The following is a 26,914-nucleotide window of genomic DNA, read 5'->3' as shown; positions in this document are numbered from 1 at the left end:
AACGCCTCTCTCTGTCTAAAACTTGACGCAGACAACAAAGTAAAGCTATTTTTCGGCTACGAGAACGACACGGAACCCGACGTATTAGCCAGTCCCTTTACTACGATTCGGAGCCGCGGACCTTCAGTAATCCTAATAAATCACACAGCAATAATACATTCATGTAGTTGTAAAAAGCATGATAATATACTCTGTAAGAATATACTCTGTATATTTTATATATCTTATTTTATTGTTTACTTTATTTCATTTGTAAAACATGTATATACATACTATATACACACTCAAACACACACATGTAGAAAAACATATTTAGTATACACATTCAGTAATGTATATACCTTTACATATTGTACATATATTTATTACTTTTTAGATTAGCCATTTTTATATTTTGCTTGTTTTACATTATTGTATTTTGCACAACTCTGTTGCTTGTGAAGCTCGCACACAAGAATTTCACTCACATGTACTGTACCAGTGTACCTGCGCATGTGATGTGACAATAAAAGTGATTTGATTTGATTTGATTTGATTAAGTAATCCAAAGTATTCAGAATATGTTACTCATTGAGTAACGTAACGGAATACGTTACAAAATACATTTTGGGGCATGTATTCTGTAATCTGTAATGGAATACATTTTAAAAGTAACCTTCCCAACACTGGTTATTTCACAATTTTGTGTTTACTACATAATTTCATATGTGTTCATTCATAGTTTTGATGCCTTTAGTGAGAATCTACAATTTAAATAGTCATGAAATGAAGAAAAACAATTAAATGAGAACGTGTGTCCAAACATTTGACTGGTACTGGTACTGTAAAACAAGGATCTGGCTGTTTTTGAATGTTTCTAAAGTCATAGAGTACTATGCCGCTGGTAGCTTCGCTGTCAAATACAAAACGGGCTTTTGAAGTTTGGAGGCTGTGGTGGCATAATTAGTTTGGAGGCAGTGGCTTAATTAATGACAAAACTGATTACCCCAGATTAAGTATGACAAGTGAATACACTCGATACAGTATGCTTAACTGTATCGAGTTGGTTAATGCCTCGTCTCACAGCACGCTTCTCCAGCCGAGCTACAGCAACGGGCTCAGCGGTGTCGTTCTAGAGCTGGCAACCGGAAGCTGTGATCAGCTGATCGAGGAGGAGCTGTAGAAGAGGTGAGCCATCTTCCCCCGGCAGACAGGTTGATACACTTTGATAACGCTTTGACGAGTGGGATAAGGGAAAATCATCCGGATATCCCGGTGTCATTTGAAGGCATAGAGGATTTTAAGACGGACAACTGGTGACAGTTGCGAAGGGAGCTATCTAAAGGACTCGTTTGAATTTCTTCATCAGATCTGACTGAGGAATATGCCAGCTTTTACGTCAGACAGAGCCTCTAATATCAGCACAAAGAACGGAAAAAAATGCTAAGAGCGTGGATTTAGATCATAATATGAAACAAGCGTAACCTAGATATATGCCTAAGTCCGGAAGATATGCGATGTAAGAAAGTATGTAGTCCTTAATGTGCGGAAGGGTGTACAACATCAGCAGTAAATGTAAACAAACAGCTATTCAAGCTAGTTGAACTTAGCCGACTGGAGGTTAGCTTTCTAATGCTAGTAGATATAGCTAACATAAGGTAGCACAGCGAAGGTAAATCGAGCAAAATAAGCCTGTAGTCGGAAATATAAACGATATTTAATCGTAGTTTAACTGTCTACAGCGCATGACATGTTAATAGTATCCAAGTAGGCATTTGTTAGCCTATCTGCTAACGTTTGCTAATTCTTATTTCCATTGCAGATGAAAATAACATTAAAACTAGCTCATTAAACGAGGAACAGAGAAGACACTTTGCAATATTAACACCACAGGTGTTTGACATCTTCTTTCTTGTTTGAAAGACTCTTTCAGGATCGTTATAATGCAGCAGTAGTTAATGTTGATACCCAGTGTGAGTTGAGCTAAATGCCTGAAAAGAGTAGGACGTCTGGATGAACGAAACCGCTTCGAGACTTCACGAGGCTTCACATGTACACCAATAAGCGTTTTTTTAACCTCTGTTTTCTATTCTTATTCGTGGCTGCATGATGAGAGAGTTTTTCATTTTCTACTTTTGACAGGAACGTTGATTTGTGAGTTTGAGTCGTTGGGCATCTCAGCGGCAAAGTTGCCGTCAAAGACTTTTCACTATTCAGAGTTTTTGGCTTTGAATCCAAGTGTGGAAGGGAGCTTCACCTCTGCGCAGTGGCTTATGCCGACTTAAATCACAAATAGCTACGTAGACAAATACTAATTGTAGTTGTGCTGTATATATTTTTGCAGACTATTCAAAGCATTGTTAAAAAAATTTGTATGTGTTTGAGGCGATAAGCCTCTCGGCAGTGATTTGGTTGTTAGTGGTCTCCCCTCCCCCAGTGTTCAGACTGACTCTTTTGGAGCTGTGGGCACTGTTTGTCGGGCTTCCCCTTGTTTTTTAGACGGCAGAAAGGCCGTAGACTCAAATCGCTGTCCCGGGACTCCTAACCTCTTTAAGAGTGGATGTAATGGAACTGATGTTTGCCGAGTGGGAGGATGGGGAGAGGTTCTCCTTTGAAGACTCGGACCGATTCGAAGAAGACTCTCTCTGCTCCTTCATCTCGGAGGCCGAGAGCCTCTGTCAGAACTGGAGGGGATGGAGGAAGCAGTCTGCTGGACCCAACTCCCCCACTGTCAAGATTAAAGGTTGGAGAGTGACACACACAAAATGTGCTTCCATTCATTATACATACTTGAAAATGCACTATAGCAGTATTACCTGTTGCTGCTGGGAAACGCATTTGATGCTATGATATCTTATAATCTAAAGTATACTGTTAATTAATCATGCGGATTAATTTTTGAAGCAGAAACGAAACTGTGGAGTAATTTTTAAAACCTGTTAATTCAGCTGATATTTTATCGTATAGAAAAAAAGCAGTCTGTCAGTTCCACTGTGCACTGTCAGGTTAAAGTAAACTAACATTTTGATTAGACTTTTGAAATACAGTTACAAGAAAAGGTTTGTTATCACTAAGAACCAAGATGTTATTGTTGATCGCTCATGAAATTTGAATCTGACAATCTGATATTAGATTGTAATAATATAGTCTGATTAAACTAATAGCACACAGAAAGTTCCAAATGTCTTTGAAAATGCTGAAAAAAAAATTCTGTTAAATCAGTTCTGATTTTGCTAAATGTCCTGCTTTCAGGAAAGGATTCAATTACTTTTTTTCTCGCATTACTATCTATATATTTACTATCTATATATTTTGTAATAACATAGTTATACAGATGGCAGGGTTCTTCCTCCATGGAGAAGTTTTATTGACCTGCTTAGACTTTTTTTAGTAAGCACCAAACAAATGCATGAGCACCAAAATACTAACATTTGAGAACAAATTCAAACACTCTGTCGTGTTTAATATCAAACAGCAGTTAACAAGCAGCATAGAAACTTAAATATAATGTCTTCAGCTTCCAGCTGTCAGCTCTCCTCTCACACCTACCCACTATATTTTACAGAGGCACTGCGTGAGCCACGTCAGGAGCAATGTTTTTGTTTTGACTGGTTCTGACGTCTATGCTGTTCATGGTCTGAATGTGGAATTGTTCTCAGTTGTAGTCTTTGCTCACTTTGTTTTAGCTGTAGTTTTTTTAAAGGGTTGCCAGCACTCACATATGACACCTTTGCCTTGTGTGCTGCAGTTAAGCACCAGCAGAAGTCTAAATTGTGCTTGTCTTGTATCTGAGGAAGTGATGACACCGTGGATAAACTTTTCTGTCCAAAAGTAATACTACACAAATGCTGGATATTAAGACAAATGAGAAAAAAAGTCAAATTTATTTATATAGCACATTTAAAACAACAACAGTTGACCAAGGTGCTGTACATTTAAGATAATCAAGAGATAAAAATAGGAAAACATTATAAAGATTTAAGAAAAAGAAGTATAAAATGAGAAGATTTGAGTAAAATATAAGACACATAAAAGTAGTACAAACTTGAAAGTGTCCCTTCACAGCAGAGGTCCTGATGTGAAGGGGCAGTTTGTTCCACAATTTAGGAGCAGTTACAGCAAAGGCCCAGTCTGCTCTGTGCTTTAATCTGGACCTCGGGACAGCCAGGAGCATATGAACGGCAGACCTCAGTGATCTTGCAGGAGTGTACCGATTTAAACGATCAGAAAGGTATGAGGGGACTAACCCGTGCAACGCCTTAAAAACGAATAATAAAATCTTAAAATCAATTTGAAAACTAACTGGCAGCCAGTGTAAGGATGCTAGTATGGTCTCACTTGCGTGTGCCAGTTAGTAACCATGCTGCAGCTTTTTGGACCAACTGCAGTCGGCTAACTGATGACAGACTGACACCTGAGTCTGACACTATTACAAAAGTCAGGCGAAATGAAATGAAGGATGGATAGCTCTCTCAAAGTCTGTAAAACAGAGGAATGGCTTCATTTTTGCAAGCAGACAGAGATGAAAGAAACTGCATTAATCTGTGTATCAAACATACTGTACATCATACTGTCAAAAATCACTGCTAGGTTCTTCACAAAGGGTTTTTTATACATTTATAAAGGGCCAAAGTCATAGTGGTCACAGGGACCAAACACAATGACCTCTGTTTTCTGTGCATTTAAGTTAAGAAAGTTGAAAGCCGTCCGTGCCTTGACATCCTCCAAACAATCTAGCAAAACCTTCAGAGGACTCACAGATTTACGTTTCAGTGGTAGGTAAATCTGTGGGTCATCAACAATGGAATGAGATGCTTAATAAGATATGAGGTTTGTGACAGTTATTAGACACTATCTTAGAGAAACACTTTAAGCCATTTTCCAACCCACTTCTCTTAAATGCTGAAGTCTGGATTGAGTGTTTGAAGTGTATTTTAGTGTAACCACATTTATATGGTGTTTATCAAATAAGCATTCATTTAGACAGCACTTTGTTATTTATACAGTGGCTTGCAAAAGTATTCGGCCCCCTTGAACTTTTCCACATTTTGTCACATTACAGCCACAAACATGAATCAATTTTATTGGAATTCCACGTGAAAGACCAACACAAAGTGGTGTACACTTGAGAAGTGGAACGAAAATCATACATGATACCAAACATTTTTTACAAGTAAATAACTGCAAAGTGGGGTGTGCGTAATTATTCAGCCCCCTTTGGTCTGAGTGCAGTCAGTTGCCCATAGACATTGCCTGATGAGTGCTAATGACTGAATAGATTGCACCTGTGTGTAATCTAATGTCAGTACAAATACAGCTGCTCTGTAACGGCCTCAGAGGTTGTCTAAGAGAATATTGGGAGCAACAACACCATGAAGTCCAAAGAACACACCAGACAGGTCAGGGATAAAGTTATTGAGAAATTTAAAGCAGGCTTAGGCTACAAAAAGATTTCCCAAGCCTTGAACATCCCACGGAGCACTGTTCAAGCCATCATTCAGAAATGGAAGGAGTATGGCACAACTGTAAACCTACCAAGACAAGGCCGTCCACCTAAACTCACAGGCCGAACAAGGAGAGCGCTGATCAGAAATGCAGCCAAGAGGCCCATGGTGACTCTGGACGAGCTGCAGAGATCTACAGCTCAGGTGGGGGAATCTGTCCATAGGACAACTATTAGTCGTGCACTGCACAAAGTTGGCCTCTATGGAAGAGTGGCAAGAAGAAAGTCATTGTTAACAGAAAACCATAAGAAGTCCCGTTTGCAGTTTGCCACAAGCCATGTAGGGGACACAGCAAACATGTGGAAGAAGGTGCTCTGGTCAGATGAGACCAAAATGGAACTTTTTGGCCAAAATGCAAAACGCTATGTGTGGCGGAAAACTAACACTGCACATCACTCTGAACACACCATCCCCACTGTCAAATATGGTGGTGGCAGCACCATGCTCTGGGGGTGCTTCTCTTCAGCAGGGACAGGGAAGCTGGTCAGAGTTGATGGGAAGATGGATGGAGCCAAATACAGGGCAATCTTGGAAGAAAACCTCTTGGAGTCTGCAAAAGACTTGAGACTGGGGCGCCGTCCAGCCCCTGCCTGGGGCTGGACGGCGTCAACACCTTAACGAGCAAACTGCGCTAACGCAGTAGTTCCCACCCATGTAATTGAGCATTGCGGCACATCAGACATACTGTTTTACTTTTGTCCATGACGCGCTTACCTTCAGGGTCATACTTCACATGAAGACCAAAATAGTTCCAAAGGCCAGATATGAGTGAGGGTGGGGGAGGTTCAATTTGCTTTGTTGCAACAAGTTTAGCTTCTGTCTTGCTAGCTTGCGCTGCGCTCAGTGGATCTGCGCTCGACAGTGCAGCCTAGGCGGAGTAGTCGAACGCAGATCCACTGAGCGCTCAACACAGACAGCATCGTCAGAAGAAAAGTTGATAAAATTAATTAAAAATTTTGTATTGTTCGATACACATGCGTACCGAACCGAAAGCACTGTATCGAACGGTTCAATATCGATACGAGTATCGTTGCACCCCTAATATATATGTGTATATATATATATATATATATATACACTTCAAGGACTTTAAATACCTCACCTCTACAGTCAATTTATATCACCAATTACACTAAAATAAATGTCTTTGGACTGTGAGAGGAAACCAGAGTACCAGGAAAAGCCCTGAACAGTAAGAATATGCAGTTCAGACATTAAGACCCTGGGCTTGGGTTCAAATCGGGACCCTTCTCGCTGTGAGGTGACGGTGCTACCCACTTCTTCAGTGTGCTGCACGTAAATACGGTGAGGCTACAGTTTCTTGTTAGCAGATATGCTGACAGTTCAGTGGGTTATGAACACAATTAGTGTTAACTTGTATTTCTGCTGCTGACATGAGCTTAAATGGTGGACAAAGGAACATCCTGCAGTCTTTTTGGCATTTAAACCTTCTCTAGTATCCAACAGAGCTCAGCTTGTAAAGGGCTAGTTCACCAGATGCCAGAAATTAAAAGGTACAGTTATGCTTAATATATTCAGTTATGTTTAATATATTCAGCGATGTTTAATATATTCAGTGATACGCAGGATGGTTCTTATGTTATCTTGGGTTTAATTGTCCCTTAATAAAGCCTATGTGATCTTAATTGATAATGTCATTCATAAGGTGTTCATATCTTTGAGGTATACAGTTTATATACATCTACTACAAGCCAGTTGGAACACCTGGTTTTGAACACCACAAAGACAAAAGGTGATCATGGTCTTTCAGAAAAACAGAGCTGACCCACCTTACCACTGGGTCTTTAGTGAAGAGACGGGTCTCTCCACACAGTCACTAAATGGTGACTGTGTGGAGAGAGTTCAGGGTTTCGCATCCCTGGGCACCATGATGTCTATCGACATCTCCTGGACTGTAAACATAGCTACCATTATCAGTGCAGACGCTGCTGTGCCTTCCTGTCTGAGAAACCTGCAGGACACCGGCCCTCGAGGCCTGGAGTTCGACACCCCTGGTGCAGAAGGTCATTAGCTGCCCTCTATTAATACATTAATACATCCTGCTGCCTCAGTAGAGCTGAGGCAATCACAAGAGACTCCACCCATCTTTCATCTCACCTGTGTGACCTGCTGCCCTCAGGGAGACGCTACAGGTCAATTCAAACCAGGATTAACAGACCCGGAAACAGTTTGCTTCTGCCAGCCATCAACGCTGACCACGTTCCTGCACCACCCGAACTGACACATCAGCACCCCTGCCACACATATAAATATCACATACACACTGCAACACACAATTACCTTAGCAGCATTGCACATCTGTATAAACCTTGTACATTTGGAAAGTTGGTATTTTTAGATTTGTTTTTACTGTTAGTTGTTGTGCTTCTAATTTCATTTAACACTGGATGCTTAATGACAATAAAAAGCTTGCTGGTAGATGGTTACGTGTGTGTGTGTGTGTGTGTGTGTGGATTGGATGGGTTGTTTTTGACATCTGGTAAACATTCTATGTCAACAACACTTACATGAATATATTTACTTAGAAAACTGGTGAGGAGTTGAATATGCATTTTACCCCCTTTTTTTTATTGCTAAGCAAGTAAAATTGACTGATATTTTGCAGATAGAAACTTACACAGCTTATTTTTGCTAAAACATCAGTTGCTCCCTCATTGGGTGTGAGTTTCAACTGATGAAACTAACTGAAAATTGTTTATTTTCTTACTACTTGTGGGGGGAAATGGCAGCATGCGGCTCTGGTTAATGTTGGCAGCGTTCAGCCTCTGGTTAAATTGAACAGCTTTGCAAAGCAGTGAAACATAGATATAAATTCTGAGACCTTTGACAGGTCTTGTGTGTATTTTAAATTGATTTAAATGGTCTATATCTGTATGACTCCCTGTAACAGGCCCTTCTAATTGAAGCCAGTTATTTCCATAAATGTAAGGGAAAAATGAGTGGTGCTTGATGTTTGCATTTGTTTTTATCTTAGCAAGGCAAACAAACATTGAAACGTGTATTTTATCGCACTATACCTTAGCTTACCGATATACTTAAAACGGATCAGGACTGCGGGTCAGGTTTTCTTGGTGGCTTTCCTATGGCCTTTTACCACAAACCCTGGGGCCTTTACACCAGCATGGCATTATATGAACAGTGCTTTCCTCCATATATGGTAAACACCAGCAAAAGTAGTGGCTTGTAAATGAGGTCTGTAATCTGAAGCCTTTTTTATTTTCACTGGCAGACCCCTGTGCTCTCAATAAGCATCCTGTCATTATGGTTATGCTACCCACACTTAGTGTGGTCCATCTCTTCTTTTGTGCCGTTATTTTCACTTTACTTTTTCAGAATTACAATATTAAGAAATGTTTTGTTATTGGTTTCTCTCAGGTTGCATGGTTCATTACAGACAGCTTGAAATGAAGTGAAAGTGTGTCAAGAGCAAAATATTTTAGAACTATATGTCATTCTGTCACTGGCACCATCACTGGCAATACTACAGTCCCGATCAAGACCACTTGAAAAATGGCAAAAAAAATCATATTTTGCATTTTTGGATTTTAACAAGGTTCCAAGTAGAACTTCAACATGCAACGAGAAAAAATGGGAGTGAGACAAAACATTTTTTTGAGCATGCAATTTACTGAAAACTGAAACGGGACCACAGGGAACGGTTTTGGCTCCGTTCCTCTTCACCATCTACACTGCAGACTTCTCCCACAACTCCACCCAGTGCTTCCTGCAGAAGTTCTCTGATGACTCTGCTATAGTCGGCCTCATCACTGATGGGGACGACAAGGAGTACAGAGGACTGACTCAGGACTTTGTGGACTGGTGCCAGCTGAACTACCTCCAGATCAATGCCAGTAAAACAAAGGAGCTGGTGGTAGACTTCCGCAGGCACAAACATCCTCCACTGCAACCACTGAACATCCAAGGTATGGACATTGAGGCTGTGGACAGCTACAGGTACCTTGGTGTTCATCTGAACAGCAAACTGGACTGGACTCATAACTCAGACGCCCTCTACAGGAAAGGGCAGAGCAGGCTGTACCTGCTGCGGAGACTCAGGTCGTTTGGAGTGGAGGGCCCACTCCTGAAGACCTTCTATGACTCTGTGGTGGCCTCAGCCATCTTTTATGGTGTGGTCTGCTGGGGCAGCAGCATCTCTTCTGGGGACAGGAAGAGACTGAACAGGCTGATCCGCAGGGCCAGCTCTGTTCTAGGATGCCCTCTGGACCCAGTGGAGGTGGTGAGTGACAGGAGAATGGTGGCTAAGCTGTCATCCCTGCTGGACAACATCTCCCACCCCATGCATGAGACTGTGACAGCACTGAGCAGCTCCTTCAGTGGGAGACTGCGGCACCCACGGTGTGGGACGGAGAGATTTCGCAGGTCTTTCCTCCCCACTGCTGTCAGACTCCACAACAAAGACTTTAACTGATCAAACACACACATCCACAAATGTGCAATAACACTAATGTGCAATAATCTTTTCTGGCATCGTTGTATTTTTACTCAGTTGTATATAGCATTTTTATCTTATTGTATATTTTATTCTATTTTATTCTAGTGTATATAGTATTCTATTTTATTCTATTCTGTACAGTTGTGTACTGTATTTATTCTTATTTTATTTTATTCTAATTTTTGCTTCATAACTTTTGCACTGTCCACTTCCTGCTGTGACAAAACAAATTTCCCACATGTGGGACTAATAAAGGTTATCTTATCTTATCTTATCTTATCTTACATTCCTTGTTGCCATTTTTCAAGTGGTCTTAAACTTTTGATCGGCACTGTATTTTCACACACTTTGATACTAAGTTACAGGGAAAGAGAAAAGAAAGGAGAGCATAGAGTCAAAGACCCAACTAAAGCTATTGGAGAAATTTAATGACATACACCAGTGCTGTATAAACACATGGAAAGTAAAGAGTGGAGTGGAGAAGTGCTCATTGCATCATGGGAAGTCCCTCCGAAGCTTGAGCCTATCGCAGCATAACAGACAAATGGACCAGGGTGAGCTGGGATCAGTAAAGTTTGAAGTCTAGTTTTGAAAGTAGTTAGTGTCTATCTCCTGAAATCAAACTGGGATAATGGTTCCACAGGAGGGGGATTGGCTCCCAGTTTACTTGTAGGAACTGTAGGAACCACAGTTCACTGCCTGCAGTCTGAGAGTGAAGTACTTTGTTAAGATGCTTTGGTCCTACGAGATCTTTAAACTATATAACGAAGCCTGATTATTCAAGTATTCAGAGTACAGAGCATATAGTGTTCTCAACTCCAAAACCCTAAAGAGCATAAAGGCCAGTCTTAAGGAATATAAAAAAGGCTGAAGGCTTTTCAGGGAGTTTTTAGAGCACCAAGAGTACAACACTAATGCATTACAATAGTCCAGTCTTGCAGGGATGAGGGAACATATCAACTTGCTTCACACTGACATGGGACGTTTGTAATTATTGTCATTTTGACTAGGTGAAAGAAAGCGGTGCTACATATTTGTTGAAAAAACACGCTGCAGGACACACCCTGGTCAAAAATTACTGAATGATTCCTCCCACTGTTACTGGAGGCCCAGACCATGTTGTTGATGATTAGTAAAGATTTTCAAGCAAACGCTTCCCTTTTACATTACGGAGTATTCATGTGTAAACTATTAGGGTGAAAAATGAATGTTGCATTTTGTAATATGGCTGTAACGTGACAAAATGTGGAACAACTGAAGTGCTGTAAGTTTACTGTCAGAGGCCATAAGATCATATGTAACATTCACTGGTGTTGTGCTGTGATCCACTCTAAATAGTGACTGAAACTTTGTTAAATCATTCTGGTGCAAATGACTGTCTAGTTGTGTTACAACAACTATTAGGAAAACCTTTGAAATAAAAGGGTTAGAAATCAGCCTATAATTAGTTAACACATCTAGATCAAATAAGTAATGGTTTAATTACAGCCACCGTAAAAGCCTGTGGCATGTAGCCAGTTAACAGGGATAACTGACCATATTTAAATTTGAAACATTAATTAATGGTAAGACATTTTTAATGACTTAGAGAAAGTAATTAATGAGGTTAGTTCACAGAGAGTGTAGCTATACTTAATGATATGTCTGTGGGAAGACCGTGATTAGTAAAAAATTATTACTTTTTTTGGCAAGAATTTAAGTAAGACATTAAAGATTAAAGATCTTTTTGTCACCTGACTGTGCTGATCATCTTCTCTTTGATGGTTTTCCTCAGATGGTCAGGTGATTCCACTGGTGGAGTTGTCAGCAAAACAGGTCGCCTTTCACATCCCATTTGAAGTGGTAGAGAAGGTCTATCCTCCCGTCCCAGAACAGCTCCAGCTTCGCATTGCCTACTGGAGCTTCCCTGAGAATGAAGAGGACATCAGGTGAGGATTTGTTTTTTAAACCCTTTATTCGCCTTAGCTAAAAACCATAAATGCATTAATTCCTCTTAATTGGGAAATTTCAAATATTACTTTGTTACGGAGAATGTTGGACCAAGGCTGTGGGGAAAAAGCATGCTGCATCAAAAAGAAAAGAAAAGAATTCTTCTATTTATTTATAGCTTATCAATGTATTTACATGTAATATAGTATAGTAATAGTTTCTATTTATATATTGTATCGCTAACCATGAAGTTAGCAGTATATTCTGCTAAACCCAGATGAAATCAAAGATTGTGTCACATGTAACAGTTGGGGTTTCTGTTTGTTTATTCATAAAAACACAAACATGAAATATAAAAAAAAAAAAAAAAAAGGTGCAACGTGCCCAAACCTTTGCACATAAGTGTAGATATATTCAGCCTTCTCTCTCTCTCCATTACTGGTTGTTGGTTACTGGTGGACAGTAACAAATTTTATTAGTGTGTCCACCACTACATCGGATTTGAAATCCAAAAAGTGGTCAACCTTGGGTTTAAAAATATTGCACTTAACATTTAGGTAAAGTAAAATAGATAATTGCAAAATTAATCCAGAAAATTCAAACTCCTGTTTTTTGTTTCCTGTTTGTTTCCAAACAGGAAACAAAACTATTTTTGCACAGAAAAAACTATTGAAATAAACAAAATCGAGACTGGATGAAAGGAAAGGCGTCTATGGCTGTCTGGTTGACTGATGTTTATTGGCGATGTGACTGCTAATAAAAGTAACAGGATGATTTATTTTTTAAACTGTCTAGCGCTATGCTGACTTTGACTCTACTTTGACTCTTTGACTTTGGTTTCATACTGCTGCAGATTATATTCCTGCCTTGCTAATGGGAGTCCAGATGAATTCCAGCGTGGAGAACAACTCTATAGGATCAGAGCTGTCAAAGACCCTTTGCAAATTGGTAGGTAGAGTAATCCCTTACATAAGAATGAGTACTCTTATGGAAAACATTTCTCTGGTGTTCTAACTTTGGTATAGCACACTATATTCTTCTACAATCACCAAGCTTAGAATAACACCATGTGCAGGTTACAGTAAATCATGTGATTCAAAGGTACTCCATTTACCTCCATTATTTCTACTAGTCTGCTATTAGTATAATCCTGTTTTCAGAAGGCTGGGCATGTGTAATATCTAAACACAATTTCCAACTTTTAACTGCAAATCTTCCAAATACCACATTAAATGGTGACATTTTGGTTTGTTTGTTTTGTTGTTTTTCACCTATATAGGGCCTTTTAAGTTGTTTCTCTACAAAGCCATTTGCTGTGCACACGCATCCAACTTTTAATGACAAATACTTTTGATATGTATTATGCAGAGTGGGTTAAGGTGCTGGTCGGCTAACGGTGGTTAGCACTGTTGCCTCACAACAAGAAGTTCCTGAGTTCAATTCCACCATCAGGCCGGGGTCTTCCTGTGTGGAGGTTGCATGCTCTCCCGTGTTTGCGTGGGTTCTCTCTGGGTACTCCGGCTTCCTCCCACAGTCCAAAGACATGCAGTTAGTGGGGATAGGTTAATTGGAAACACTAAATTGCCCATAGGTGTGAATGCTATATGACTTGGTCTGAATTTGTTTGAGGCACCTTTTCCTTTATTACTAGTAGGACTTTGTACAAATGTGTTGTGTGATGACCAATGTTCCCTCTAAGCTGCGCACGTGCGCAATTGCGCACTGCTGGCACGGTCTCTGCGCAAAGAGAATCTGCGTTGCGCACAAAAAAAAAATCTAACCTGAATTGAAATTAAAATTAATACTTCAACAATCCTGTTTTGCAGTGTTAGTAAGTGAGTGACTGGCTGCTCCTGTATGGGATTAGAACGATGCCACCTTATCCCATAGTTCAGCCAATAATGCGATTCACATTCGTATATACGCAGCCAATCAACGTGGTTGACAGGCTATGACAGCGTCCTTATTAGAGATGGACCGATCCGATATTAAGTATCGGTATCGGTCCGATACTGACCTAAATTACTGGATCGGATATCGGCGAGAAATTAAAAAATGTAATCCAATCCATTAAATATCAAAAAAGCACCTCACAAAACTTGTGACACGACGTAACTCGGCTTGTAACCGTAGCACGTTGAAGCAGTGTGCATCACGTGATAGAGCGGCTGTGTTTATTTGTAGCCTCGCTAGCAATCCAGCATTTCATCTCCGAGGAAGTTATCCCAGAGAGAAGTAAAGCAAGTGTGTAAGTTCATCTCTGAATGTTTGTAAAGCGTACCTACGTTAAGCTTAACAACCGATATATGGAGCCTCTTCTCCCTCCCTCTCCTGCTGCTACTTCAATCGTGAAACTGCTTAATGATCAGCTGATCGGCTTTTCTGTCCCGAGTCCGTCTCTCTTCTTTGTTTTTGGCCCACTTTGCACCAGAAAGAGGAAACCAGTGGCTGAACAACAGCAGCACGTTTAAGCTTGATAAGCTGTTGTTAGAATTTATTTAATATTACTTTCTACACCAGGATCCTTTTCTACGTAGCTGACGGCTGGTAACTGTGCAGGGGCGGATCTAGCAAAGTTTAGCCAGGGGGGCCGATAGGGCATTAACAGGGAAAAGGGGGCACAAAGACATACTTATCTTTCTTATTCTCATTTAAAATGTCTAGCTTTTAATAAATAATTATCTGAATCTTACACCCAAAGTTTTAATCTGATGTAAAATGTATAGAAGTCCATTACTGTATATACTAACTGTTAAGTCTAATATACCCTAGTAAGCTATACTACTTTTTCCTTTGGGAAAGTACCATCTGTGCAGTCTGCAATTCTGTAGAAGAAAGATGTTGAATATATTTAATTATTCTTGAAAAATAATTTATTTCTGTGCATTTTTTTCACACTGCATCAAATTAAAGTTGATTACGTCGATTAAGCATCATGAGGTGGAGGGTGGGGGGTGGTTCCCTTTTTTTTTTTTTGCTGGGAGTTTGCAACCCTATTAGTTAGGTTGCTTAATATTTCTGCTAAGTACTCTTTAAAATACCAGAATAGGAAGGATGGAGTAGGTTTAAGTTTATTAGATTGATCAGTGTTGCTGAACTATGAAATATTTTGGGTGCAGTGTATTTTTTACATACAGGTATAACAGAATAGCTTTAGTGTTGTTGTTTATTTAAACTTGAGTATGAACTTATACAAAATGCAGCAAGATATTAAAAAAAAACAGTTTTATTGATTAAAAAACACACTATATCGGATTAATATCGGTATCGGCAGATATCCAAATTTATGATATCGGTATCGGACATAAAAAAGTGGTATCGTGCCATCTCTAGTCCTTATGTGCCGACACCGGTGTTTTAGCCGACAAAACGGCGTGGCTGATGTGGAGTGAAGCCACGTTAATGACAACGTGTACAACCATTGGAGATGTGAGCAGGACAGACGGAACAACTGACGGAAAAAGTGTGGACTTTATACCAGTTTTTAAATTGTGTTGATAGGCCACGTAAAACCAGAGTTATGATAAAAGTATCTGCAATGTTTGGTTTTCTTCCTGAATACTGTCGTTGTTTATATTTACTGCGGGAAGAAACGGTAAAAACGGTGTTTTATAAGGAAAAAGGCTCGAAAGCGCTCTCCGCCTGTGAGCAAAAACAAACTCCAACCCCCTCTGCCTTTCCTATTCGTCCAAAAATGTACCATGTCGACCAATCAAAAAATGATATGGCAACGTGGCATCTAGTTGTTAAGAAACGGGGGGAAGTTTTAGGAGTGACGGCGGTGCTTTGAGATGTGAGAGATTTGAGACGTTTAGCGCAAATCTTGTGTAGTTAGTGTGTAGTTAGTGTGTAGTGTAGTCAATAGTTTTGTTGTGTGTGTCAGAACAATGAGGCGACTGCTGAATGTTACAGGTGTTACAGGAGTGATACATCTCCTGTTGTCAGGCCTGCAGGTATCAGGCTGTTGTTCTCCTTTAACTCATAGTGGACAGAAATTATTTTTTGGAGTGGCACAAATAATTTGTGTGGCATCAAATTTGATGCAGAACAGCTGATTGTTCTGTAAATAGTTTGAAATGTTTTTTTAAAAAACGCCTTGACTGCATTTAAAAAATAGCTGCAAAAAACTTTGTTGTTTGCCAAACTGAGTTACTTTTTTGAAGAAGTAACTATATAATTAATTGCCCAACATTGGTCATTATATACTGTATTTTGCAGACAAAAAAAAAATTAAAAAAAAGAAAGTTGTGTTTTCGAAATTGGAGTTCAAGTTATTTTTACTTCCAATAGTGTTAACACACTACACAGATCAATGACTAGATTTTTTTTTAAATTTTCATTGTAAGTGGGCTAAAGCAGTTAATTAAAAGTAGTCTAACATAAATGTAAATGCTGTAATTTGATTATTTTAATAAACCATGTAACTTGGATGGATTAGATGCTGGCGTGACCACAGTGCACACGTCTGATGTCACTCACAGTGGTCCAAGGGATCGCTCAGGGAGTTTGTGTGTTCACTCAGACACCTGAAAAATTAGAGGGAACATTGGTGATGACATGGATTAGAAAATGGAAAAACTTCAAACAATGCCTGCATTTTGTTTTGTTTTTTTGTGGGAGAGAATATTTTGGTCTGGAATTAAATCATTGTAAGATTGCAAACCTTTTGCACAAAAGAGCTATATTAAATAAAAGACTAAGCAATATCGAAACAAAAAACATTTTGTCGGACACTTTTAAATAAAATATAATTTCCAATCAAAGGAATGCACTTGCTTCCATTTCCAACTCATTGTTGTCTTTGCTGATTTCGTTTTTTTCTGTTTTCGTTTACAAGGCTTTCATCTCAGTGCTACAGTAGTCTCCACTCAGTCCAGTCAGTCTAAAGGAGCCTACAACGTGGCGGTCATGTTTGATCGCTGTCGCATCACCTCCTGCAGCTGTACCTGTGGTGCAGGAGCCAAGTGGTGTGCCCATGTGGTGGCACTCTGTCTCTTCAGGATCCACAATGTAAGTTTTTGTTAATATTCAGGTATTTAAGGGGTAAACAAATAACTTTGTGGTTGGAACACATACCGAATTCATGTGCATGTGTAAAGCAGCAGATCTCTAGTTTGAATCCTGACACTACACTGTCTCTGTCTCTCTGTGTTTCCTGTCTTTCTCTTTGTTTTTCCTTAAAAAAAGAAGAAAATATAAATGAATTCTTGTGAAATGATGGTAGGAAAAAATTTAACAAGATGAATACACTTAGCTTTTTGCTGATGGCGATATCCTGGAAAACCTCTTCACCAGTCGTCTTAAAAAATATTCCTCCGCATGTCATCTGTTTACAGGAAAACAGTGATCCATTCTGCCGTTCCAGGGAATTTGTTGTTTTTTGATTATGATCATTTTTTGTGGGTTTGTGTTTCTAATTGTCATTTTACCTGCCCAGGAACTCCTGATGGAAATATATAAGTGTTTGTGATAACGGACCATTAGTCTTTCACATTACTGATTTGAAACAATTTGCCCACTTTTCTTTGTTTTAAGTGTTTTAATTCAGCCGCAATGGAAGATTTTCATCTTACTGTATAAACCAAATGAGTTTGAATTTCAGGGTGTGACCTAATGGCTGAATATTCTCCTTCAGGAAGGATGCAAATACACCAGCATTTAGCTTCTTGGGACAGCTACTGACTAAAGGACCTATTAATGCAATGCCATTACTCTGTCTTTTCCTACATTTGATCTGTTTACTTCTTTCTGTTTACAATCCCCATTAAAAATACCTAAATAAAAATGGTGTGTGTGTGTCTGTGTGTGAATAGGCATCAGCAGTGTGTCTTAGGGCTCCAGTTTCTGAGTCTTTGTCCAGACTGCAGAGAGACCAGCTTCAAAAGTTTGCCCAGTACCTCATCAGTGAGCTGCCTCAGCAGGTATCATTAATATCTTAAGCTATTTATGACCTCTATAAACCAAATGATTAAAGAAAATGCATTCATTCAGTTATTTCTCTCCAGATTCTGCCTACAGCCCAGCGACTCCTGGATGAGTTGCTATCCTCACAGTCTACTGCCATCAACACTGTGTGTGGAGCTCCAGGTTCAGTATCAGATTGCTAAACAAACAGCATTTGAAAAATCTGAGGCTGCACTCACATAAACTTTGTGATGTCTTTAAGTTTCTTGAAGACATTTCGCCTCTCATCCGAGAAGCTTCTTCAGTTCTAAGAGCAATTGGTTGGGAGAAGCCAGAAGGGAAAAAGAAGGAACATACACATGTAAAGAAAGCTCTTAAAAAGCTGTCTTAGAAAGCTCTGGGGTTATCCTAATTGAGCTTTCATCAAATCAGCAAAGATGCACAGAAAAGAAGATCAGACACCAACTAGGGAGGATCAGAAGGACAAACAGAACAACATTGTCATCCCTTTTGGAGCAGGTTTATCAGAAAAGACTTTTCCAAACACGACATCCCAAAAGACGTCAGACCCAGCCACACAAGAGCCACCTCGACAGGACAAGACTCGGCTGTCCATCTGCATCTAAAGGACAAAGATCGCTCTTTAGAAGATGCTAATGTCCACTTTTTGGACAGAGAAGACAGATGGTTTGAAAGAGTAGCCATCACATCTTGGGTCATTTGGTCTCAGTAAGTCACAGGATAGGGTAGGACAAGGTCTCACACCTGAAACCTTGGCTGATTGTGAACCACACCTGTTTTCATACCTTGGCTCATGTGATTAGGCAGAGGAAAAATAGGGGGTCCACAACATTCTTAGGGACGCTCCCAATACGGTTTAAAAATCTGTGACTCTCCACCAATTGGTCTTAGAAGTGAAAAAAGCTTCTCAGATGAGAGGTGAAACATTTTCAAGAAACTTAAAGAAGTCCAGACGCTTTTCTTTCCAAGCTCCTTAGACTATTCTTGGAGAGAAAGCATTTCTCTAAAATCACTACTGTTCCACATTTTCTTTTCATGGGGAACTCTGATGCCTTTTAATTGTTAATGGAAAAGCAAAGCCTTCTGTAGTTTATTGTGTAGAGTAGATGTTTTTTCTTAAGGTTAAATTATTTCTGCACAATTTTATTTTTGTAGATCCAACAGCAGGCCCTTCAGCATCGGACCAGAGCACCTGGTATTTGGATGAGTCAACCCTCAGTGACAACATCAAAAAGACTCTACACAAGTTCTGTGGGCCTTCACCTGTTGTTTTCAGGTAGGCGTGACTTGTCACACATGATTACCCTTCATCTTATGCATATGACGTAGTGTTGACGAGAAAGTGCTACAGTAAATCTTTTACTGGATATAGTTAGTTTTTTAGTAAATGTACCTCAACGTTACTTTGCCTAAACCAGTACTATTTGTGTTATCCTCAGTGATGTAAACTCCATGTACCTGTCATCCACTGAGCCACCAGCAGCTGCTGAATGGGCATGTCTGTTGCGACCTCTGAGGGGTAGAGAGCCAGAAGGCATCTGGAACCTTCTGTCCATTGTCAGGGAGATGTTTAAGAGGCGAGACAGCAATGCTGCCCCGCTGCTGGAGATTCTCACTGAACAGTGCCTCACCTACGAACAGGTATATTGGTCATTACTCTGAGATGACCTCCAAAAGATGAGAGTAACCCAGTACAAAGAAGAAAAGATTTAGACATGGGACCCTTACTTTTAATGTACTGTTAAAGGGGGGGGAAAAAGTCTGTGAAGCCTTTGCAATTTTCTTTTTTTAAAAAAAAAGCCCTCAAAGGAGAACAAGACTACAAAAAACCCAACTGAATTGTAAATATCATGTTTTCATTAAGTTATAGCTTGATGGCAACATACTGCTCCAGAGAAGGCAGTCCAAAGATGCCTTTCCTTGCTTTAGAAATGAGGAAAAACCACATTCTCTTCATGTAGAACAGTATGACTCTGTAGTAAGAGTTGGAGCACTAGGCTGTCCTGTGTCCAGCCAAACATTTGGCACATTATGAAACAAAAAATAACACAAAAGAGACCCAATGCCTCTAAAATCTGTATTTGGCAATGATGGAAAAAATCACTCAAAACCATAGCAGCTGATCTCCTCTGTGCCTAAATGCGTACACGGGGTTGTTAAAGGAGGAGCTGATGCAACATGGGTAGCCTGTATCCTGGTTTATCTAAAATGCATATGACTTAAATTCATAATTGGCACTTAAAAAAAAAAAGGTGCTGTTCCTGAGTTCATCATTTGATATGCTGCATATATCCTATGCATAAAGGACAGGATATGAATTTTCACAGCACCCAACATTCTTTGGAAACAGGGATGTATATTTCATACATTTGGTATGAAATCATTATGTACATATTACACTGATTCTCACACACACACTTGTCTGTGTCTATTCAGATCATCAGCTGGTGGTATAGCGTTCGCACATCAGCGTCACACAGCAGTGCTAGTGGTCATACTGGCCGGAGCAACGGACAGTCAGAAGTAGCCGCTCATGCCTGTGCAAGCATGTGTGATGAGATGGTGGTTCTTTGGAGGCTGGCAGTGCTCGACCCCACTATGAGCCCCTGCAGGTCAGACTACAGACACCGTGCTACATACTGGTCATGGATTGGTTCAACTGTCACAGAATTTTAGTCATGAAGTATAAATTCTATTATAAGAATAGCCTCTGCTAGCACATTTATCACTAATTGTGTTAAACTACATATTTAGGGTGCCAGTGAATATGAAGTAGCAATTCATGTTAAATATAAAGACTATGGACATTCTCTTCTAGGCGTTTGGAACTGGCCGGTCAGCTGAGGCAGTGGCACCTGAAAGTTATAGAGATAGTGAAGCGGGGACAGCATCGCAAGTCCCTGGATAAACTGTTTCAAGGCTTTAAACCTGCTGTGGAGTCCTGCTATTTCAACTGGGAGGTGGCCTACCCATTGGATGGCATTACCTACTGCAGTGCAGATAAGAAGAGTGCCACGTTCTGCTGGTCCAGGGCAATGCTGCACCAGAGAGGAATCAAGTCGCCTGCAGGAGGTGGTGTTGACTCTTCTGAATCAGGGGCCAGAGCTGAAGGCGGACCGGCAGGAGAGTATAAAGGCAGGGCAAATAGTAACTCCACACAACAGGAGGTAGCAGTGCGACCAAAGGAGACCATTCTGACCAAGAGGAAGGGTCTGTCAGTGAGTGGAGGTGGAGGGATGCTTGTTCGACTGGGAGCGAGTGTCTCACTATCCCTGGAAGATGGAGGTGGAAAGTGCATGTACAAAGGCCCAGGTTCCTCCTCTGGAGGAAAGTTGAAACTGACTCAGGGAGGTGGGAAGGGGGCAACTGGAGGAGGACCTGGCGGTGGTGGAGGATTAGGAAGTAGTAAGCATACAAGTGCCAAACGCAGAACTAGTAGTGAAGATAGCTCCTTGGAGCCAGACTTGGCTGAGCTCAGTCTGGATGACGGCTGCAATCTGGCTTTGGGGGCTGAGGCTAGTAACACTTTCGAGTTTCTCCCACCACCACCAGAGATGTTGCCCTCTCCAAGTCCACTGCTCCGAGATTCACGGAAGTGCAACAGTGGAGGGAGCAAGATTTTTGAAACAAAGCATAGCAGCCGTGACTCTGCAGCAATTGCTGCTGCAGAGACTGCTCCACCTTGTTTCCCTTTGAAAGAGAATGGAGTGATAGTTGTGGGCATGCCCAGCACAGCAGAAAAGGAAGCCGAGGTGGAGCCAGCACTTAACAGAGATGAAGATGTAGATTCAGCTGGTAGTAACCAGCCTTTAGTTTCAGCAGTTACAGTGAGATCAGGCACCCCTCAAACATCTGCTAAGCCAGTGCTGGGCTGCAAAGAGTTGGTGTCTGCTGCAGCAGTAGCAGGAAGTGGAGCAGTAGTGGTAGGTGGAGCAGCTCCTGAAGGAGCCGAAGCTGTACGTGCAGCTGCTGAAGGAGAAGCTGTGGGTGAAGATGACTACCAGGCATACTATCTGAGTGCTGCCTCAGAAGAGGGTGTAGACAGACAGCTAGCTGACAACCATCAGGAGGAGGAGCCAGACATCTTTGCAGGGATCAAACCACTGGAGCAGGAGGGACGCATGGAGGTAAGTCCAAAGACCCAGTTTTAACCATAGAAACCCAACAACAAAAGAAAAGCAGTTCACTTGGAAAGTAAGAGCATGAAATAAACATTAGATACAAGGATGCGCAAAATTACATCATTGTCTACCAGTACAGTAAAATTACACTTTCTAGACTTTCTTAAATTAACGAAATATCTAAACTTGAGAGGTTAGAAATTCATGACTATAAGTAAGCTAGCCTGTCCAAACACTGTCCAATAAAGTCAAAAATAGTTTTTAAGATAACTTTTTACAGTATGTCAGTTTATCTTTTTTAATGAAAGCATCTTACAATTAGAGCCACAAAAAAAATATGATTTTTTTTTTCTGCACTCATGTAGGTTTGTTGAAAATCAGAGGTTAATAAACGTTTCATCTGCTGATCCTTTGCCATTTTAAAAAGTAAGGCCCAGTGTGTTGTGGTTACATTGTTCAGTCACAAAGGATTTAAAGATTAAACACTTGGACTTCATCGATAAGTTTGCATTTGGAAGAACTTTTAAATTGATAATGTCTGCTAAGATATTATGTATATTGGCTTACACAAACAGTTGTAAAAAAGTTTGTGTATCCCCCGAAGTTACCAAGATAAACATACACCACTTAACTAACACAAAAACAGTTGTACTTTTCACGCCTTTGTTAGACACCCCCATACCATCAGAGTTCTAGCTGAACTGAAGCGACCACTAATAACAAGATGGGTGCTCGCCCTCCTTTTAAGCCTGGAACATCCATGTTTTCCAGAATGAATTTAAAACAATTTTTCAAATCACCCTTGTCCCTTACACCATGATTTTGCTAGATTGATCAAGTCTTTTGATGATATTATATATTGTGGATGCTGAGATAATAGTACATCAGGCAACATTGATATCATAATATCAAGTAAGAATTTTATGTTGATATCATAGGTGTATCTACTAAAAATCTTGCACGCAATTGAATCTCATTGATGTCAAGGTCAAAGGTCATGTTTCCTGAAAATCTTGTGAATGCAATAACTTAGGGTGTTATCTAGGATTTTGAAATTGATACCATAGGTATGTCTGCTAGGAGGCTGAGGGTTACCATTGGCTGCACCAGTATCTTTGCAGATTAGTGACCCTCTGCCTGTCTTTGCTTTGGAGACATTCTAATAATAATAATAATAATAATAATAATGGATTGCCCAAGGACACAACAACCGAGACTGTCCGAGCCGGGGCTCGAACCAGCAACCTTCCAATTACAAGACGAACTGCCAACTCTTGAGCCACGATCGCCCCACGATCTGGTTCTCTAAGATGCTTTTTCTTATATCTGATCATGTTATCCTCTCGTTGCCAGTTAACCTAGTTAGTTGCAAAATGTTCCTCTAGCCTTGTTGGCTGCCCCAAGTTTTTGTGATGTGTTGTTGCCATCAAAAAAATGTAAACATAAATACATAAAAATTTACTGCTATTTTTCATTAAATGGTAAAATGTCTCATGTTAAACATGATCTTTTGTGAATAAAATATGTGTTTGAAATTTCCAAATAACTGGAATTGTTCATAGTGGAAATTATGTGGGTGTTTCTTCCTTACTGTGAGCTTCCTTAACATACACTAAAAACAGCTGGTAGTAGCTATGGTTACGGTTAATATATTCTCCCGGATTTCAGTGTAAGCTCCTCTAAAGGTCATCAATCTACTCTTCTGTACAGGTGCTGTTTGCATGTGCTGAAGCCCTCCATGCACATGGGTACAGTAACGAGGCATGCAGGCTGGCTGTGGAGCTGGCTAGAGATCTTTTGGCCAACCCTCCAGATTTGAAAGTGGAGCAGCCACAGACTAAGGTAGACACAGTCCCAGTGCCCATTACCCTGAAACACATTCTCCTATGTTAGATAGCTCATCTGACCCTCTGATACACTGTCTGCCTTCCAATCTCATCAATCATCATCTTGAACTGTACACCTGAATATTAAGTGTTCTTCAGGAATGAGAACAACCAGGTTCTTGTCGTGTCTACTTTATAACAACTTTGTTAATGTGTCAGTTGCCCAAATGACTGGCAATTAACTAGCTATTGAAATTCACAATTAAACAAAAATTGTATTGTTTCATCTCCTAAAATCACTGTCATTATCTGTTTGTTGGATTTAGGGGAAGAAGAGCAAGGTGTCAACCACCCGCCAGACACAGGTAGCCACTAAGACACTGTCAAAAGCTGCCTTCCTCCTGACAGTTCTCAGTGAGCGACTGGAACTCCATAATCTGGCCTTCAACACTGGCATGTTCTCACTGGAACTCCAGAGACCACCAGCATCTACCAAAGCTCTAGAGGTGTTATTCTCTCTCTCTTCTCTCTCTCTCTCGCTCACTCTTACTTACTCACAACACACACACACACACACACACAAAGTTGCTCCCAATGTGTTCATCAAAGTGTAAATATGTGTCAATATTGGATGGAAAACTCTTTTTCGTCGAACAAAATTTTTTTCTCTTAATGAAAGTGCTCCAGTAGAGTACAACAGTCCTATATAAACAGCAATTCATTTACCTTAGCCTTATTCTTTTATTTATCTTGCACTTAACCTACAAAACATCTTAAAAGTTGAATGAATTGGCAGGTTGTAGAATTTGGTTTACAAGTGTTCAATGCAAAATATTGCATTTTTCCCAAATTTGGGATTTTTTAAAAAAAAAATTTACATCAGGATGCAATAGTACTCATATAATACTCATAGTCATAATAAAATGATATCTGGTTGATAACTGCCAGAGATTGTAATATATAGGGTGATATCATATGGTCTGACAGACCTCCTCTGTCTGGCCACCTTGTTCGTGGAGTTGAATCAGTCTGTTAGAGAGGGTGCTCCTCTGGCAGCAGAGGGTAGTCAGGATTATAGGTGGCAAATGACAGTGTTCAGTGGCATCCTTTCTACCACAGCTTCAAACGTGCAGTCTGCAGCTACTTGACATTGCCAACCTTCTTGCCATTATTCAGTCAGTTGGTGTCACCAGCTCCAGTGCCACGCCTCCAGCAGACCACAGCAAAATGTACTGCGCTCGCCACAACTTTGAAAATATCCATTATTATTTGTCAATAATTATAATATAAGACATTGTACAGTTAATGTGATTTTAGTCATATACAGTATGCTTAATTGTGGATAAAGAGAGAGAAATCATGGTTATGTAAAGTACTGAATCAAAGTGCCCAAAAGTTGATTGTGTTCATCTGGACGTAGCGTTTTCAGTGGGAGAAACGTTTCATCACTCATCCAAGTGACTTCTTCAGTCTCAGCTGACTGCAGGTTTCCAACCTCATAACCAGTACATTTGCACAATGATTGAAACTAGCACCACTAGCACAGTGGGCTGTGAGGTCAGTTCCTTGATCAGAGAGTTGGGGAAATATATATATATATATATATATATATAAAAATTCCCCGCTCACCCCTGCGGGCGGTTAATCCTTCAAGCTCGGGTCCTCTACCAGAGGCCTGGGAGCTTGAGGGTCCTGCGCAGTATCTTAGCTGTTCCTAGGACTGCGCTCTTCTGGACAGAGATCTCCAATGTTGTTCCCGGGATCTGCTGATCTTTCTGAATCCTGGTGTCCTTGCAGCCAAGTGAAATTTATGGTATTTATAACCCACCCAAGAATCCTTTCAGTGTTTCAGTCTGTATTGTATGGTCTTTATAACTTAATGGTTTCCATGGGATGTATAATGGTAATACCTATAATTAAGTTTTGATTATTAAGTCTTACAAGACTTGCAGCTCCTCTGAAGGCCTGGAACTGTGGAGAACTCATTTTTTTTCCGACAGAATTTATCTTGAATAACGTTTGAGTAAATTGTCTCTTTTGGGTGCAGTTTATTGTGTTTTTATATCTAGTAAAAGTTATAATGTCCCCTTTACTTATACAGATGTTAAGTTGTGCCTAAACTGAAAAAAAATATTTGAAATTACTGTAGTAATGAGTATATTTGTTGCCAGTTTTTACTGTATTTTAGAATAGATGCTAAAGTATGAGATTATGTGTTTAAATGACGACGTTCTATCATTTGATTTTAATTTCTCCATCTGTCTAATAAGCCTTTTACCTGTCCATAGTTGGATGCAATGTGCGATTAAGAAAGAGTAAAAAAATGTTTTGGGGAAAAATTTTCATCAACATTGGGACCAAATTAACTTACAAATAGGGCTGTGCGATATGACCAAAATCTCATATCCCGATATTAAGACATCTATCGTCCGATAACGATATAAATCACAAAAATGTAACATTTTCTGTAAATTCTGTGAATCTCGGGCAGCTCGACTTGCGTGAAGTGTTTCCAGCTGGGCGTCATGTAGCTGGAGTCGAGTGTTTTAACCGATGCGTGAAACGATACATTTTTAGACATAAGTTGTAACGGCCGCCGTTTCCTTTGTGAGTATTTATTACACGGCGTGCTGCGGGGAAAAGCCTGTTCTAACGTTTGAGTCTAAGGTTTATTTTTTAGCACCTGGCGGCTCTTTTTTGCTTCTCATCCGTAAATACTCTGCATCTTTCACGTGATTCAGTTTATTTTGAAAAGTCTCAACAGGATCTTGCGCTTTATTGTGAAAGGTTTATGTGGAAAATAAACAAGCGGACACGCGATGGTTTTACCGTCGTTGTTGCTAACGACAACGCATAAAAACAAGCGCTTGTCCGTCCGTAGTGTGGTTATATTAAATATAAGAGAAAGAGAGAACTTCAAGAAATTAATATAGCCGCTACAGTGACCATCAAAATGATGAAAAAATACTGCCGTAAACAGTTTATTTTGCGACACCACGAAACAAACGATAGTGTAAAATGAAATGATAGACGTTTTTATATCGTCATCCGATATATATCGTTATATCGAACAGCCCTACTTACAAAGTTTAGCTTTTAAAACAAAAGGGATATATATTTATGTAAATGTATCATATGCACTGATTTCATGTGTCT

General features: G+C 40.1%; 1 protein-coding gene across 1 annotated transcript in view; it reads left to right on the top strand.

Moving 5' to 3' along the window:
* Nucleotides 1–1,165: 1,165 nt before the first annotated feature.
* zswim8 (zinc finger, SWIM-type containing 8) overlaps nt 1,166–26,914 on the top strand; it is a 47,815-nt gene continuing 22,066 nt past the window's right edge. Inside the window, exons 1-12 of the mRNA XM_063492297.1 lie at nt 1,166–2,722; nt 11,732–11,885; nt 12,740–12,834; nt 16,724–16,896; nt 17,700–17,807; nt 17,892–17,973; nt 18,967–19,087; nt 19,251–19,452; nt 20,248–20,423; nt 20,630–21,938; nt 23,643–23,774; nt 24,085–24,264. Coding sequence (XP_063348367.1) covers nt 2,545–2,722; nt 11,732–11,885; nt 12,740–12,834; nt 16,724–16,896; nt 17,700–17,807; nt 17,892–17,973; nt 18,967–19,087; nt 19,251–19,452; nt 20,248–20,423; nt 20,630–21,938; nt 23,643–23,774; nt 24,085–24,264 — 2,910 coding nt within the window. The 5' untranslated portion in view covers nt 1,166–2,544. The remainder of the gene's footprint in view (nt 2,723–11,731; nt 11,886–12,739; nt 12,835–16,723; nt 16,897–17,699; nt 17,808–17,891; nt 17,974–18,966; nt 19,088–19,250; nt 19,453–20,247; nt 20,424–20,629; nt 21,939–23,642; nt 23,775–24,084; nt 24,265–26,914) is intronic.

The sequence above is a fragment of the Pelmatolapia mariae genome, linkage group LG13, assembly GCF_036321145.2.
Source record: "Pelmatolapia mariae isolate MD_Pm_ZW linkage group LG13, Pm_UMD_F_2, whole genome shotgun sequence".
Lineage (NCBI taxonomy): Eukaryota > Metazoa > Chordata > Actinopteri > Cichliformes > Cichlidae > Pelmatolapia > Pelmatolapia mariae.
Note: the sequence above shows the minus strand (reverse complement) of the source record. Positions and strands in the feature narration are given on the sequence as shown.